We start from the raw sequence: 14,866 nt of genomic DNA on the forward strand, positions 1-14,866 counted from the left end.
CAGAGAGGGAAAAGGGAGGGGAAATTGAGGAGCATAAAATACATATTGATTCAAATATCAGAAATAGCATGCTCGACACACAGCACAGAGAGGGAAGGTCGGAGGGCAACAAAGAAAGCGACCGCGTGGGACAGGCCCCTTCTCAACACGCGCTCATTTCCTCCAGGCAAATTCACCGCCCTCCTTTGTGGGTAGTTCAGCTCTGAGGGTCAAGGGATGGGGTTTCTCCCTGGGATTTTTTGCCCCTCCCCTTTTAAATCTGTGTGCTGCTGCTGCTTTCTCTAACCCCCCCCCCCCAAAATACCCCCCTAAGGCAAACAACCCACAAAAAGAACTGCACAATGTTACAAACACTTATTAACGCTTAATATTATTCTTACAAAATTTGAAATTTATTCACACGTCCCGACTCACTGACCACCTTCAATTGAGCACCGTACATGGAGCCGAAGCTTCCATTGTTTCGAAAGCTCAATGAAGACGTATTAAAGTCCATCAACTTGTCCAAGTGGGAGTGTACGTTGTTTCCAAAAAGTCCACAGGAAGTCCCGAGTCTGACTTTGGACGTACCAGCGCAACAGTACGCTGGTAGGTATCTGTTTCTCAAATGCTTCGTCAGGCGCATGCGTACTACAGGGACTGCTGAACCAGTTTACAAAGAGCCAGTCATTGATGGCTGGCGTTCCTTGACGCTTAGACCAAGCGCTTGGAACACGCACAATCTAAATATCTTGAGCACCTTGGGCACTTGGTATGGCCCTTGGGGATTGCTGGGACGAACCGAGCCATGTGGCAGCCTCCCTGGAGCCTAGCTGGCCAGTGAGGGTCGTGGAGCCCAGCCGCACTGTGCAGCAGCCTCCCCAGGGCCAGGCAGGGATCACAGGGCCCAGATGTACTGTGTGGCAGCCTCCCTGGGGCCTGGCTGGTCGGCCAGAATTGCTGCAGGGCCTGGAAAAGTTACTGTCATGCTTCAGTTTGCACTTGATTATCCCAGATGCTGTGGCCTAATACGCTAATATTGGGGAAATGTGGTCTAATATGCTACTGAGTTCCTGCTGGGCTTTTTCTACAAAAAAGCCCTGGACCTATGCATTTGCCTAGGGCAGCGGGCCGGGTGTCTGTGTGTGTGTGTGCGCGCGCACCAGATTAAGCTCTCCCCACATGACTTCAAATAGAAAAACAATTATTTGCATTAATTTTGCTGGCCTGAATCATTCTCCTTCGGCGGAGCACTGTTGTTTTTTTTTTTTTAAAGAAAAAGTTTTTTTATTAGAAAACAATTACCAACAAACACAAACAAAAACAAATACACTCAAACCCACAAACTTACCAAATACAGTCCCAAGCCCTAGCACATAATACATTCCAGAAATCACAATACATTCTAAACAGATCTGTACGAGGTACAACAAGATACAACCATGACCCCTACTACAACCACCCACCATACACACAGGGAGATGAAGAGGACAGTAAAGACAGTAAATTAAGAGGTGGTCTAGCCCTCCCAGATTGGAGTCTGTACTACAAGGCTTGCTGTATTGCATGGTTGAGAACCTGGTGTAAACTAGACAATAAGAGATTATTGACCATTGAGGGTGCTGGCCTAGGAGAAGGCTGGCATAATTATATGTGGTATCGTACCCCTATAAAAACTGGCCGTTTTTTCAGACATGAAATAAGAAGATCTTTGTACAAAATTTGGGTAGAAATTAAATCGGAGTACCCTTATACACCGAAGTGGCTATCCCCGATAGAAGCGTTTACTCATCCCAACTTGTATAATTGGGACAATCCACAAGACTATGCTTATTTACTGAATAACCAGAATGAACTGATTGAGGAAGAGCTCTCTAAATTAAATTGGTGGTTACAGTGTCAACTTAAATCAAGTTTTCAAAAAGACAAGGAAAAGGGTTTTTCGAATAAACCAATTGAACTAGATCTTATTTTAGAGTCTAAACAGAAGATAATTTCTAAAGTGTATGATTGGCTACTTCAAGTTAAAATGCAAGATGAAGTTGTGAAAGAAACATGGATTCGTTGGCTGAAGGACTTTGGATATAATATAGACTTGGACGAATGGGAAAAGCTATGGAAACAGAACTTAAAATTAATAAAACCAGCGGACCTTAAAGAAAATTTATATAAAATGGTGTATAGATGGTATCTTACACCGGACAGATTGGCTAGAATTTACCCCACATATTCTAACAAATGTTGGAAGTGCCAAGAAGTCAAAGGCTCGCTGTTTCATATATGGTGGCAATGTAAATGTGCTAGAAAATACTGGGCCCAAGTTAATACTTGGGCACAAAAAATCTTGAAAATACAAATTAACCATGTACCAGACTTATACCTTTTAAATATTTGCAGACAAAACCTTCCTATGACAAAGTTGAAACTCTTATTGTATATAGTTACTATCGCTAGAATACTCTATGCCAAGTATTGGAAGAATGACAGAACCCCCCATAGAGACGAATTTATCAATAAGCTGCTGGATGTCACAGAATCTGATTTAATGTCCACAAGATTAAGAGACGGTAATGTGCAAAAATGTCAGGAGGAATGGGACCCTATTTACGAATGGGTTAAAAGTAAAGGTTTTGGTATGGAGTAATAATACTGTTTTCTTTCTTTCTAAAATCCTCTTCATCTCCCTGGGAGCACTGTTTTTTAAGTTGATAGTTTTTTATGGCCCGCGAAAGATGTTATAAATATCCATATGGCCCTTGGCAGAAAAAAGGTTCCCCATCCCTGCTCTACTGTAAGGGGACTCCTCACATATTTGCTTCATCTGTGGATAAGGTTTACTGCAGGGGTGTCAAACATGCGGCCCAGGGGGCTGGATCAGGCCCCTGAGCAAGTCTGCTTTCTTTTCCCTCTCTCTTGCTTCCTTCTGTATCACAGCTTGCTTTGCCAGGCTTGCTCAGTCGCACAGGAGCTTCAGAGCAAAGCCTCTATTTGCTCCACAGTTAAACACAACTGGAACCGGTGTACTCAATGAATAATAAAAGGGAATCACCGGAAACAATGTAGCTTTCACAAAACAGTGTAAAAATATATTTAGTGCAAACTGAATCGAACAAAAAGAACAAAACACTGAATATACAGTGTGAATAATGTCCCCACAAAGTCTTTCCACAGCCTGAAAGTCAGATTCTTCTAACAGACACGGGTGGGCAAAATCCTTTGAACTCGGCGTTCAACTCCAAATGGCAAGGAGGAATCGCTTATTGCAGGACTCCTCGCGATTTCGACAGAATATACTTTATCAGCCTCTTTCTCTCAACGTTATGCGGAGCCTTAACTAAATGTTCTTTACACATGGATTAATGCATGCTCTTCTACAGGTGAGCCAGCAGCACCTGTAGAAGAGCATCCGTTAATCCATCTGTAAAGAACATTTAGTTAATGCTCCGTATAACATTGAGAAAAGGAGGCTGATGAAGTATATTCTGTCGAAATTGCAAGAAGTCCTGCAATAAGCGATTCCTCCTTATTTCCTCCGTGCCATTTGGAGTTGAACGCTGAGCTACTAAACCAAGCCTCCCTTCTATCAGCTGAGGCTCCTCATCCCCTGGGGAGGGAGGAAAGGAGCTAGAGCTTCCCTTGCCCAGTTCCCTCGATTACACAGGAGAGATATTAAATTTTTGAGTTTTTCTGTGTCCTTTATAAAGTTTGTATCTCTGCAACGTGGCACTACATTGTGTGACACACACGGTCTGGCCCAGCACAAGTTCTTATTTATGTCAGAGCCGTCCCTCATAACAAATGAGTCTGACACCCCTGGTCTACTGTGACACCCACTGTACCTTTTCCTGGCACCCACCAAGCACCTTCAGAAAATGAGTGGGGCCAGACAATTTCTGCTCAGCAAGGCATCTGATTGGCTGTGCTGTGTAGATATTTTAAAAGGCTGCTTCGGTGCCAGCTGCCACCACAGAACTGGAATCTTCACCGTGTGGCTGAAGGTAAGCTACGGCAGCCATTTTGTGGCAGGCTCCACCTCCTGTGGAAGCCATTCAGTGGCTGTGCCCACCACCCTGTGTTCAAAATGCCAAGGTGCCTGCGGACTCAAAGGAAAAAAAAAAGATGGGGACCCCTACTCTAATTGAAATTTCATGTTCGCCCAGTAGGATCTGTTTTCAGTTTGATTGTTGGCAGCCTTGTGCGTTACAGCACAAAAGAAAAAGAAAAAAAAAAGAGGGGAAGAGAAACTAAACCAACCAAGCAAAAACCTCCAAAGGAAGTTTAGAATACTGCAGAATACTGCCATAAGAACATAAGAGAAGCCACGTTGGATCTGGCCAGTGGCCCATCCACTCCAACACTCTGTGTCACACAGTGACCAAAAAAACCAGGTGCCATCAGGAGGTCCATCAGTGGGGCCAGGACACTAGAAGCCCTCCCACTGTGTCCCCCCAAGCACCAAGAATACTGAGCATCACTGCCCCAGACAGAGAGTTCCATCAATACGCTGTGGCTAACAGCCACTGATGGACCTCTGCTCCATATGCTTATCCAATCCCTTCTTGAAGCTGTCTATGCTTGCAGCCGCCACCACCTCCTGTGGCAGTGAATTCCATGTGTTAATTACTCTTTGACATCAGGTCAGATGTGTTCCTTTCATGTGCATTTGTCACTTCGATAATTCTATGAGGCTTCATTTGGGGCCTTTTGTAACAAACACGCGAACTTTTGTCTATAACTGTTGCTTTTTTTAACCCTCAGCTCCTCCGTATCCTAAACTTCCTCTGGAGACTTTTTTCCCCAAAATAAAAAAGAACTGGACTAAAAACAAACTCGAGGAAAAGGAGCCGCCTCCTTCCACCTGTTTCAGTGGAGGTTTCCAGCGTCCCCTCACCTTCTCCTCGGCGAGCTGCAGCAGCTGGCGCTTTGCTTTCTCCACTTCCTCGCCGGGCCCTCGGATGGTGACCCTGTCGCTCCCGGAGCCCTCGGAAGGGAAGTGGATGTGCACCCCGCCGCACTCCTCCATGATGGAGCGCACCAGCCGCCCCTTGGCCCCGATCAGCGAGTTGTGCAGCTTGGCCGGGATAGACACGTCCACCTCTTTGATGTTTGCCTGAGACGGGAGGGAAAGGAAGAGAGGAAAGGAGGGCTACAAAACCCCCCCTCTTGTCTCCGGGCGGGAGAAACAGAACTTGGCCACTAAGTGGTGGCCGCTTATTATTCGGATTGTCTCTCGGGGATTTAGGGGCAGGCGGAAGGACTAGAGAGGAAACTGCTTCACACACCCACCAGCTCCCTCTGGATGGCCAGGATGCGGTCCCGAGCGCCTTCGCAGTTGGCCTTCTTCCCGGTTATCAGGATCACCTCCGAGTTGCTGTTTTCTGTGGGGAGGTCAATCTTGGTATTGGTTTCCTCTCGAATCTATTGTGAAGAGACAGTATCAAACCTGGACCCGCAGGCCTTGCGGTTCAACGAACTCTAGAAAAGGAAGCCCCCCTCTGTGACCCTTTTCAGATGCTGGGCGTGGAAGAGCACGCGCCTTCAGTTCAAACTGGGGAGCCAGTTTGGTGTCGTGGTTAAGTGTGCAGACTCTTATCTGGGAGAACTGGGTTCGATTCCCCACTCCTCCACTTGCACCTGCTGGAATGGCCTTGGGTTAGCCACAGCTCTAGCAGAGGTTGTCCTTAAAAGAGGAGACTCTTATCGGGGAGAACCGGGTTTGATTCCCCCCTCCTTCGCTTGCACCTGCTAGCATGGCCTTGGGTCAGCCACAGCTCTGGCAGCTGCTGTGAGAGGGCAGCTGCTGTGATAGCCCTCTCCAGCCTCACCCACCTCACGGGGGGACAAAGGTAAAGGAGATTGTGAGCCGCTCTGAGACTCTTCGGAGTGGAGGGCGGGACATAAATCCAATATCTTCATCTACCTCACAGGGTGTCTGTTGTGCGGGGGGGGGGGGGAGGTAAAGGAGATTGTGAGCCGCTCTGAGACTCTTTGGAGTGGAGGGCGGGATATAAATCCAATATCTTCATCTACCTCACAGGGTGTCTGTTGTGGGGGAGGAAGGTAAAGGAGATGGTGAGCCGCTCTGAGAGTCTTTGGAGTGGAGGGCGGGATATAAATCCAATATCTTCATCTACCTCACAGGGTGTCTGTTGTGGGGGAGGAAGGTAAAGGAGATTGTGAGCCGCTCTGAGACTCTTCGGAGTGGAGGGCGGGATATAAATCCAATATCTTCATCTACCTCACAGGGTGTCTGTTGTGGGGAAGGAAGGTAAAGGAGATGGTGAGCCGCTCTGAGAGTCTTTGGAGTGGAGGGCGGGATATAAATCCAATATCTTCATCTACCTCACAGGGTGTCTGTTGTGGGGGAGGAAGGTAAAGGAGATTGTGAGCCGCTCTGAGACTCTTTGGAGTGGAGGGCGGGATATAAATCCAATATCTTCATCTACCTCACAGGGTGTCTGTTGTGGGGGAGGAAGGTAAAGGAGATGGTGAGCCGCTCTGAGACTCTTCGGAGTGGAGGGCGGGATATAAATCCAATATCTTCATCTACCTCACAGGGTGTCTGTTGTGGGGGAGGAAGGTAAAGGAGATTGTGAGCCGCTCTGAGACTCTTCGGAGTGGAGAGCGGGATATAAATCCAATATCTTCATCTACCTCACAGGGTGTCTGTTGTGGGGGAGGAAGGTAAAGGAGATGGTGAGCCGCTCTGAGACTCTTCGGAGTGGAGGGCGGGATATAAATCCAATATCTTCATCTACCTCACAGGGTGTCTGTTGTGGGGGAGGAAGGTAAAGGAGATTGTGAGCCGCTCTGAGACTCTTCGGAGTGGAGAGCGGGATATAAATCCAATATCTTCATCTACCTCACAGGGTGTCTGTTGTGGGGGAGGAAGGTAAAGGAGATTGTGAGCTGCTCTGAGACTCTTCGGAGTGGAGGGCGGGATATAAAATCCAGTATCTTCTTCTTCCACAAGGGGTCAGATGCCATCGGCACCAGGACCCCTGGTTCTGCACCAGCGGTGGCACTCAACCCACAAGTTACCAAGTCCTCTCTACTGAGTTGTGAACTCCCTACAAAGTGTGGGGTGTGAGATGAGCTACGACCTTTGGGAAGGATCTGCTACGGAGAGGTACCATGTTTCCTGCCTCCCTTCTGCATTCATGCCAAGAAGAATAGCTTCTTGGCATGAATGCTGAAGTCACTTGGTGGAAGAGGTTCTTCCGTGACTCTGACCAATGGTTTATTCTCCCGTTACTTCCTGATGCTGGCTTATTGGCCCCCAGTTCCACAGGTCTCCTGCCTGCGGCTCTGCCCCGACACCAGTCTAACGATACAACCAGGCTTCAGTGTAAGCAATACAGAAACAGACCTTGCACCCCCCAAAAAAATCTATTTTAAAGCACTAATAATGTATATTTATCAAGTTGCAGTGTTAAAGCTGCAGCACTGCAGTCCTAAGCTTTGCTCAAACCCTGGTGGAAGCTGGGTTTTCAGGTAGCTGGCTCCAGGTTGACTCAGCCTTCCATCCTTCCGATGTCAGTAAAATGAGTCCCCAGCTTGCTGGGGGGAAAGTGTAGCTGACTGGGGAAGGCAATGGCAAACCACCCCGCAAAAAGTCTGCCGCGAAAACGTTGTGAAAGCAACGTCACCCCAGAGTCGGAACCACTGCTGCTTGCACAGGGGGCCTTTCCGTTCCAATGTATTGCACATGACTGTATAACAATTACAACAGCCACATTCCAAGGTTCATACAGGCAACATCCACTGAAGACCTCGTGCTCTACTCCTTTGTAAATTTCAATGATGATGTCCAAAGTAGCGCCTTAAAAACATAAGAGAAGCCATGTTGGATCAGGCCAATGGCCCATCCAGTCCAACACTCTGTATCACATAGTGGCTAAAAATTTATATATACATATATATACACACTGTGGCTAATAGCCACTGATGGACCTCTGCTCCATATTTTTATCTAACCCCCTCTTGAAGCTGGTTATGCTTGTAGCCACTACCACCTCCTGTGGCAGTGAATTCCACATGTTAATCACCCTTTGGGTGAAGAAGTACCTCCTTTTATCCGTTCTAACCCGACTGCTCAGCAATTTCATCGAATGCCCACGAGTTCTTGTATTGTGAGAAAGGGAGAAAAGGACTTCTTTCTCTACCTTCTCCATCCCATGCATAATCTTGTCAACCTCTATCATGTCACCCCGCGGCCAACGTTTCTCCAAGCTAAAGAGCCCCAAGCGTTTTAACCTTTCTTCATAGGGAAAGTGTTCCAAACCTTTAGTCATTCTAGTTGCCCTTTTCTGCGCTTTTTCCAATGCTATAATATCTTTTTTGAGGTGTGGTGACCAGAACTGCACACAGTATTACGTAAGAACATAAGAACATAAGAGAAGCCATGTTAGATCAGGCCAATGGCCCATCCAGTCCAACATTCTGTGTCACACAGCGGCCAAATATATATATACACACACACACTGTGGCTAATAGCCACTGATGGACCTCTGCTCCATATTTTTATGTAACCCCTTCTTGAAGGTGGCTATGCTTGTGGACGCCACCACCTCCTGTGGCAGTGAATTCCACATGTTAATCACCCTTTGGGTGAAGAAGTACTTCCTTTTATCCGTTTTAACCTGTCTGCTCAGCAATTTCATCGAATGCCCACGAGTTCTTGTATTGTGAGAAAGGGAGAAAAGTACTTCTTTCTCTACTTTCTCCATCCCATGCATTATCTTGTAAACTTCTATCATGTCACCCCTCAGTCGACATTTCTCCAAGCTAAAGAGCCCTAAGCGTTTCAACCTTTCTTCATAGGGAAGGTGTTCCAGCCCTTTAATCATTCTAGTTGCCCTTTTCTGAACTTTCTCCAATGCTATAATATCCTTTTTGAGGTGCGACGACCAGAACTGCACAAAATACTCTAAATGAGACCGCACCATCGATTTATACAGAGGCATTATGATACTGGCTGATTTGTTTTCAATTCCCTTCCTAATAATTCCCAGCATGGCGTTGGCCTTTTTTATTGCAAACGCACACTGTCTTGACATTTTCAGTGAATTATCTACCATGACCCCAAGATCTCTCTCTTGGTCAGTCTCTGCCAGTTCACACCCCATCAACTTGTATTTGTAGCTGGGATTCTTGGCCCCAATGTGCATTACTTTGCACTTGGCCACATTGAACCGCATCTGCCACGTTGACGCCCACTCACCCAGCCTCAACAGATCCCTTTGGAGTTCCTCACAATCCTCTCTGGTTCTCACCACCCTGAACAATTTAGTGTCATCCGCAAATTTGGCCACTTCACTGCTCACTCCCAACTCTAAATCATTTATGAACAAGTTAAAGAGGATGGGACCCAGTACCGAGCCCTGCGGCACCCCACTGCTTACCGTCCTCCACTGCGAAGACTGCCCATTTATACTCACTCTCTGCTTCCTATTACTCAGCCAGTTTTTGATCCACAAGAGGACCTGTCCTTTTACTCCATGACTCTCAAGCTTTCTAAGGAGCCTTTGATGAGGAACTTTATCAAAAGCTTTCTGGAAGTCAAGGTAAACAACATCTATCGGGTCTCCTTTGTCCAAATGAGACCGCACCATCAATTTATACAGGGGCATTATGATACTGGCTGATCTGTTTTCAATTCCCTTCCTAATAATTCCCAGCATGGCGTTGGCCTTTATTATTGCAATCGCACACTGTCTCGACATTTTCAGTGAGTTATCCACCACGCCTTAATCAATGTTGCTGACATTCCTCCAGGTGCACGGCTCCAGATCAATGTTGATTAAGATGCTACTTTGGACACTGCAATTGTTATACAGTCATACAAGTGGTGCATTTAAATAGGACTTGATAGACATACATTTTTAGTGCTTTAAGATAGGTTATTTCGGTGCATGGCCTGCTCCTGACACCAGTCTAGCTTCTCTTCTTCCTGTTACATGACCCTCCGATCACATGCTTGCATTTCGGTAAGCCTAGAAAGGCGGATGACCATGGTCTCGAGTAGCATTTCCCAACCCAAAGGCAGGCTTTTACAGCTTGACTGGAAAAGAGCTTTTTCAACTTGTGTGCGCTTTTGGCATCTGATTGGAAACCCTGCCCTCAGCCTGCTTCAGCGGGGAAGGTGGGATATACATCGAATAAGCTAAACTGCCCTAGAGCACCTTCTGGGTGAAACATAGGATACAGGATTAGACCCATCCTATCCTAACTGGTTTAGATCCCAACCATTTTGAAGTCATCTCCTTCCGTAACTAGCAGCAAAACGCTGCTGGGCACATGTGTACGGCACGCCCTGTCCAAAAACCCACTTCTTTAATACTCTGAGCAAAGGGGCTTTTGGTGGCGGGGATGGAGGGGTCTCACACCTTTACCTTTTTTATATTGGCGCCTCCTTTCCCGATAATGTTCTTGTGGAATTGCTTGAAGATCGGAACGGGGATGGAGAAACTGTTCTCAATCTAGTGCAGGGAAGAAGACGAAGAAGAAGAAGAATTGCAGATTTATAACCTGCCCTTCTCCCTGAATCAGAGACTCAGAGCGGCTTACAATCTCCTATGCCTTCTCCCCCAACACCATACACCCTGTGAGGTGGGTGGGGCTGAGAGGGCTCTCATAGCAACTGCCCTTTCAAGGACAACTCCTGCGAGAGCTATGGCTGACCCAAGGCCATGCCAGCAGCTATAAGCGGAGGAGTGGGGAATCAAACCCGGTTCTCCCAGATAAGAGTTCGCACACTTCACCACTACACCAAACTGGTGTAGACCGTAGTTCATACCTTGCCCTTCTCTCTGAATCAGAGTCTCAGAGCGGCTCACAATCTCCTATTTCTTCTCCCCCAACAACAGACACCCTGTGAGGTGGGTGGGGCTGAGAGAGCTCTCACAGCTGCTGCCCTTTCAAGGACAACTCCTGCGAGAGCTATGACTGACCCAAGTTCATTCCAGCAGCTGCAAGTGGGGGAATCAAACCTGGTTCTCCGAGATAAGAGTCCGCACACTTAACTACTGCACCAAACGGGCTCTCATCTGCAGGAAAGAACTGCAGAGTCAGCGTGGGGAGGGGAAGGGGGCTGTTCACAGCTTACCCCTCACTGCTTGGGGGAGGAGGGGGCAGAAGCTGAGTTGATCCACCCATCTTTGGCTTAACAGCCCAAAAGCCCAGGGAATGCTGGAACCTGCCCTGTGCCTCCTTCGATCCCAGATCCCACCCCTGGATAGCCCACGCCAACCATAGCTTCACGGCCCTCTTCCCAGGACAAATCACCTGGGCGCAGAAAGCATGTCTCGCTCAGCAGCAGCACTCGAAAAGATGCCGGAAATTGGGGAGGGGGAGAGACTGGCCTTCTGCTTTTCCAACAGTTGCTCTCCCCCCTCACCCTTCCCTTCCGCTTTTCCAGCAGCTGACCTGGACAAGAGATGCCCATAAAGGGCATTTGGGCACTCTGACCAAGGGGGGGGGGGAGGACAGAAATTCAGAGTCGTGACCAGGGCTTTAAAAAAAAAAAAAAAACTAGGAACACAGTTCCAGCTGGCTTGGCATGAGGGGGTGTGGCCTAATAGGCAAATGAGTTCCTGTTGGGCTTTTTCTGAAAAACAATGGGGAGGTCAGGAGGGTGTGGCCTAATATGCAAACAGGTTCCCGGCTGGGATTTTTTCTACAAAAAAAAAAGAGCTCCGGTCATGACTTTGATGGAACCCACCAGTTCCGCGATGACTTTCTGGAGATACTTGGCACACTTCTCCACCTCGTTCTTGGGGCCTCGCAGCTGCACAATGTCGCTCTTCTGGGAAGGGTCTGGGAAGTTGATGATCACCTGGAGGGCGGAACTGTGATCAGCAGGCAGACTGGGAAGAGACCTCCCCCCTTCCCCTTGACAGCTGGGATATTAGTGGATATCCATTTATTACACAAGAGCCCCGTGGCGCAGAGTGGTAAAGCTGCAGTACTGCAGTCGGAGCCCTCTGCTCATGACCTGAGTTCAATCCCAGCAAAAGCCGGTTCAGGTAGCCGACTCCAGGTTGACTCAGCCTTCCATCCTTCTGAGGTCGGTAAAATGAGGACCCAGCTTGCTGGGGGGAAAGTGTAGACGACTGGGGAAGGCAATGGCAAACCACCCCGTAAAAAGTCTGCCGTGAAAACGTTATGAAAGCAACGTCACCCCAGAGTCAAAAACAACTGCTGCTTGCCCGGAGGACTACCTTTACATTTACCTTTACTTATTACACGTTCCAAGCTTGAAGCAAACAGAGAAGCGTGGCTTGACTTACAAAACTCAAATGTTTCTGGGTGCCAAAGATGGATCTCAACTAAGTTAATATCGATCTTAAATATCAACAACAAGTTTAGTTTAAGTCTTAACAGCCTACAGGCCATATGCTAGTTTAAGAACCACAATAAAGAAGATATTGGATTTATATTCCACCCTATACTCTGAATCTCAGAGTCTCAGAGTGACTCACAATCTTATTTACCTTCGTCTCTCATAACAGACACCCTGCGAGGTAGGTGGGGCTGAGAGAGCTCTCCCAGAAGCTGCCCTTTCAAGGATAACTCTGCAAGAGCTATGGCTGACCCAAGGCCATTCCAGCAGGTGCAAGTGGAGGAGTGGGGAATCAAACCCGGCTCTCTCAGATAAAAGTCCATGCACTTAACCACTACACCAAATTGGCTCTTGAAATTCACAGAAATTCAGCATGTCAACAATGCAATTTTCACAGAGGCCGCTCAGGAGTAATCGTACTCATAGGGCTATTGGGAAGTCCAGAGGCAGGAAACAGCAAACGGCTTCTGTTCGTCTCCTGCCTTGAAAAAGCTGGCTGCGACTTGACAAAACTTCCCAGCAAAGTGTGAAGAGGAGACCTCTTAAGTTCCGTTTTTGGCAACCTCCAGAAAAGACACATCTGCAAAACGCTCTCGACTCCTACCTCCGGGAACTTGTCACGGACCTCCTTGATCTTCTCGCCTTTCTGACCAATGATGGTCCGGTGGAAGCGCTGCTCTATTATCAAGTCTTTTGTGCGTTCGTTTTCCTAGGAGAGAAGAACATAAGAACATAAGAGAAGCCATGTTGGATCAGGCCAATGGCCCATCCAGTCCAACACTCTGCGTCACATAAGAACATAGGAGAAGCCATGTTGGATCAGGCCAATGGCCCATCCAGTCCAACACTCTGTGTCACATAAGAACATAGGAGAAGCCATGTTGGATCAGGCCAATGGCCCATCCAGTCCAACACTCTGTGTCACATAAGAACATAAGAGAAGCCATGTTGGATCAGGCCAATGGTCCATCCAGTCCCACACTCTGTATCACACAGTGGCCAAAAAATGTATATACACACACACACACACACACACACACATATATATATATACATACACACACACACACTGTGGTTAATAGCCACTGATGGACCTCTGTTCCATATTTTTATCTAACCCCCTCTTGAAGCTGGCTATGCTTGTAGCCGCCACCACCTCCTGTGGCAGTGAATTCCACAAGTTAATCACCCTTTGGGTGAAGAAGTACCTCCTTTTATCCATTCTAACCCGACTGCTCAGCAATTTCATTGAATGCCCACGAGTTCTTGTATTGTGAGAAAGGGAGAAAAGGACTTCTTTCTCTACCTTCTCCATCCCATGCATAATCTTGTAAACCTCTATCATGTCACCCCGCAGTCGCTGTTTCTCCAAGCTAAAGAGCCTCAAGCATTTCAACCTTTCTTCATAGAGAAAGTGTTCCAACCCTTTAATCATTCTAGTTGCCCTTTTCTGGACTTTTTCCAATGCTATAATATCCTTTTTGAGGTGCGGTGACCAGAATTGCACATAGTATTCCAAATGCGACCGCACCATCGATTTATACAGGGGCATTATGATACTGGCTGATTTGTTTTCAATTCCCTTCCTAAGGAAGGAGATATAGATAGATTTGTTTTTGCATCAAAGAAACCAAGGACAGCCAATAGGTATAGATATTATGGGATTAAAGATGGGGGATGGGGGATTCCCAATATAATTTACTATTATGATGCATATCAATTAAGGCACTTAATGATTTGGTTGGAGGGAGAGTTAGGAGAAGAGCTGAACGGGATAGAAAAGGAAAATTTAGAGGTAGTAGGAGGAAAGGAAAGTTTATTTGATAGAACGAAAAGGAGGAAGAAGGTGATAAATTATCAACCTTTATAGGGCCCAGTAGGGTATGGGAGAAGTGGAAGAAAGAACTCGCTTCGGAGATATCATCTATTATTAAAATGTGGTACTATGATAAATTTGCTCCATTAAGGGGATCACTGTCAAAGGAAGTAGGAGATAAACTGAAGAGGATTACGATTCAAGAATTGAAAGAGGTTTGGGGTACTGATGGGGTGAAGAAAGAGGAGTATAATATTTTGAATAATATTAATTGGTTGTTAAAAAGTCAAATCTCCTCATTGCTGAAGGAGGAAGAACTTAAAAATATTGGTAAAAGAATTAATACTCCCTTTGAAAAATTGGTGAAAGAGTATAGAGAAGATAAGTCAAAAATAGTTTCAAAATTGTATAAGATTTTATTAGGTACAGGGAAATCCCCGAGAGAATTTTTGAAGGAACATTGGGAAACAGATATTGGAGATAAAATTTTAGATGAAGATTGGGAGAGGATGTTTAGATTACCTCCCTTTGTTACAACATCTAGGTTAGTGCAGGAGCAGGGATTGAAGATGATACAGAAATGGTATTATACACCCATTAAGATGTATTATATTTCTAAATCAGGGAGTAAAAATTGTTGGAGGAAATGTGGAGAAATTGGATCTTTCAGTCACATGTGGTGGGATTGTCCCTTAGTGAAAAAATTCTGGATGCAGGTTGGCATAGAG

The 14,866-nt window shown here is 46.6% G+C and overlaps 1 protein-coding gene across 2 annotated transcripts in view; it reads right to left on the reverse strand.

Moving 5' to 3' along the window:
• The window catches only part of LOC132583767 (vigilin-like), a 123,822-nt gene that overhangs the window by 24,761 nt on the left and 84,195 nt on the right, over positions 1-14,866 (reverse strand). For both annotated transcript variants that reach the window (XM_060255420.1, XM_060255421.1), the window contains exons 13-17: positions 12,927-13,031; positions 11,702-11,815; positions 10,374-10,460; positions 5,266-5,397; positions 4,871-5,089 (exon numbers count right to left, since the gene is read on the reverse strand). In XM_060255420.1, the coding sequence (XP_060111403.1) occupies positions 4,871-5,089; positions 5,266-5,397; positions 10,374-10,460; positions 11,702-11,815; positions 12,927-13,031 (657 nt within the window). The remainder of the gene's footprint in view (positions 1-4,870; positions 5,090-5,265; positions 5,398-10,373; positions 10,461-11,701; positions 11,816-12,926; positions 13,032-14,866) is intronic.

This window comes from Heteronotia binoei, chromosome 15, assembly GCF_032191835.1.
Source record: "Heteronotia binoei isolate CCM8104 ecotype False Entrance Well chromosome 15, APGP_CSIRO_Hbin_v1, whole genome shotgun sequence".
NCBI lineage: Eukaryota > Metazoa > Chordata > Lepidosauria > Squamata > Gekkonidae > Heteronotia > Heteronotia binoei.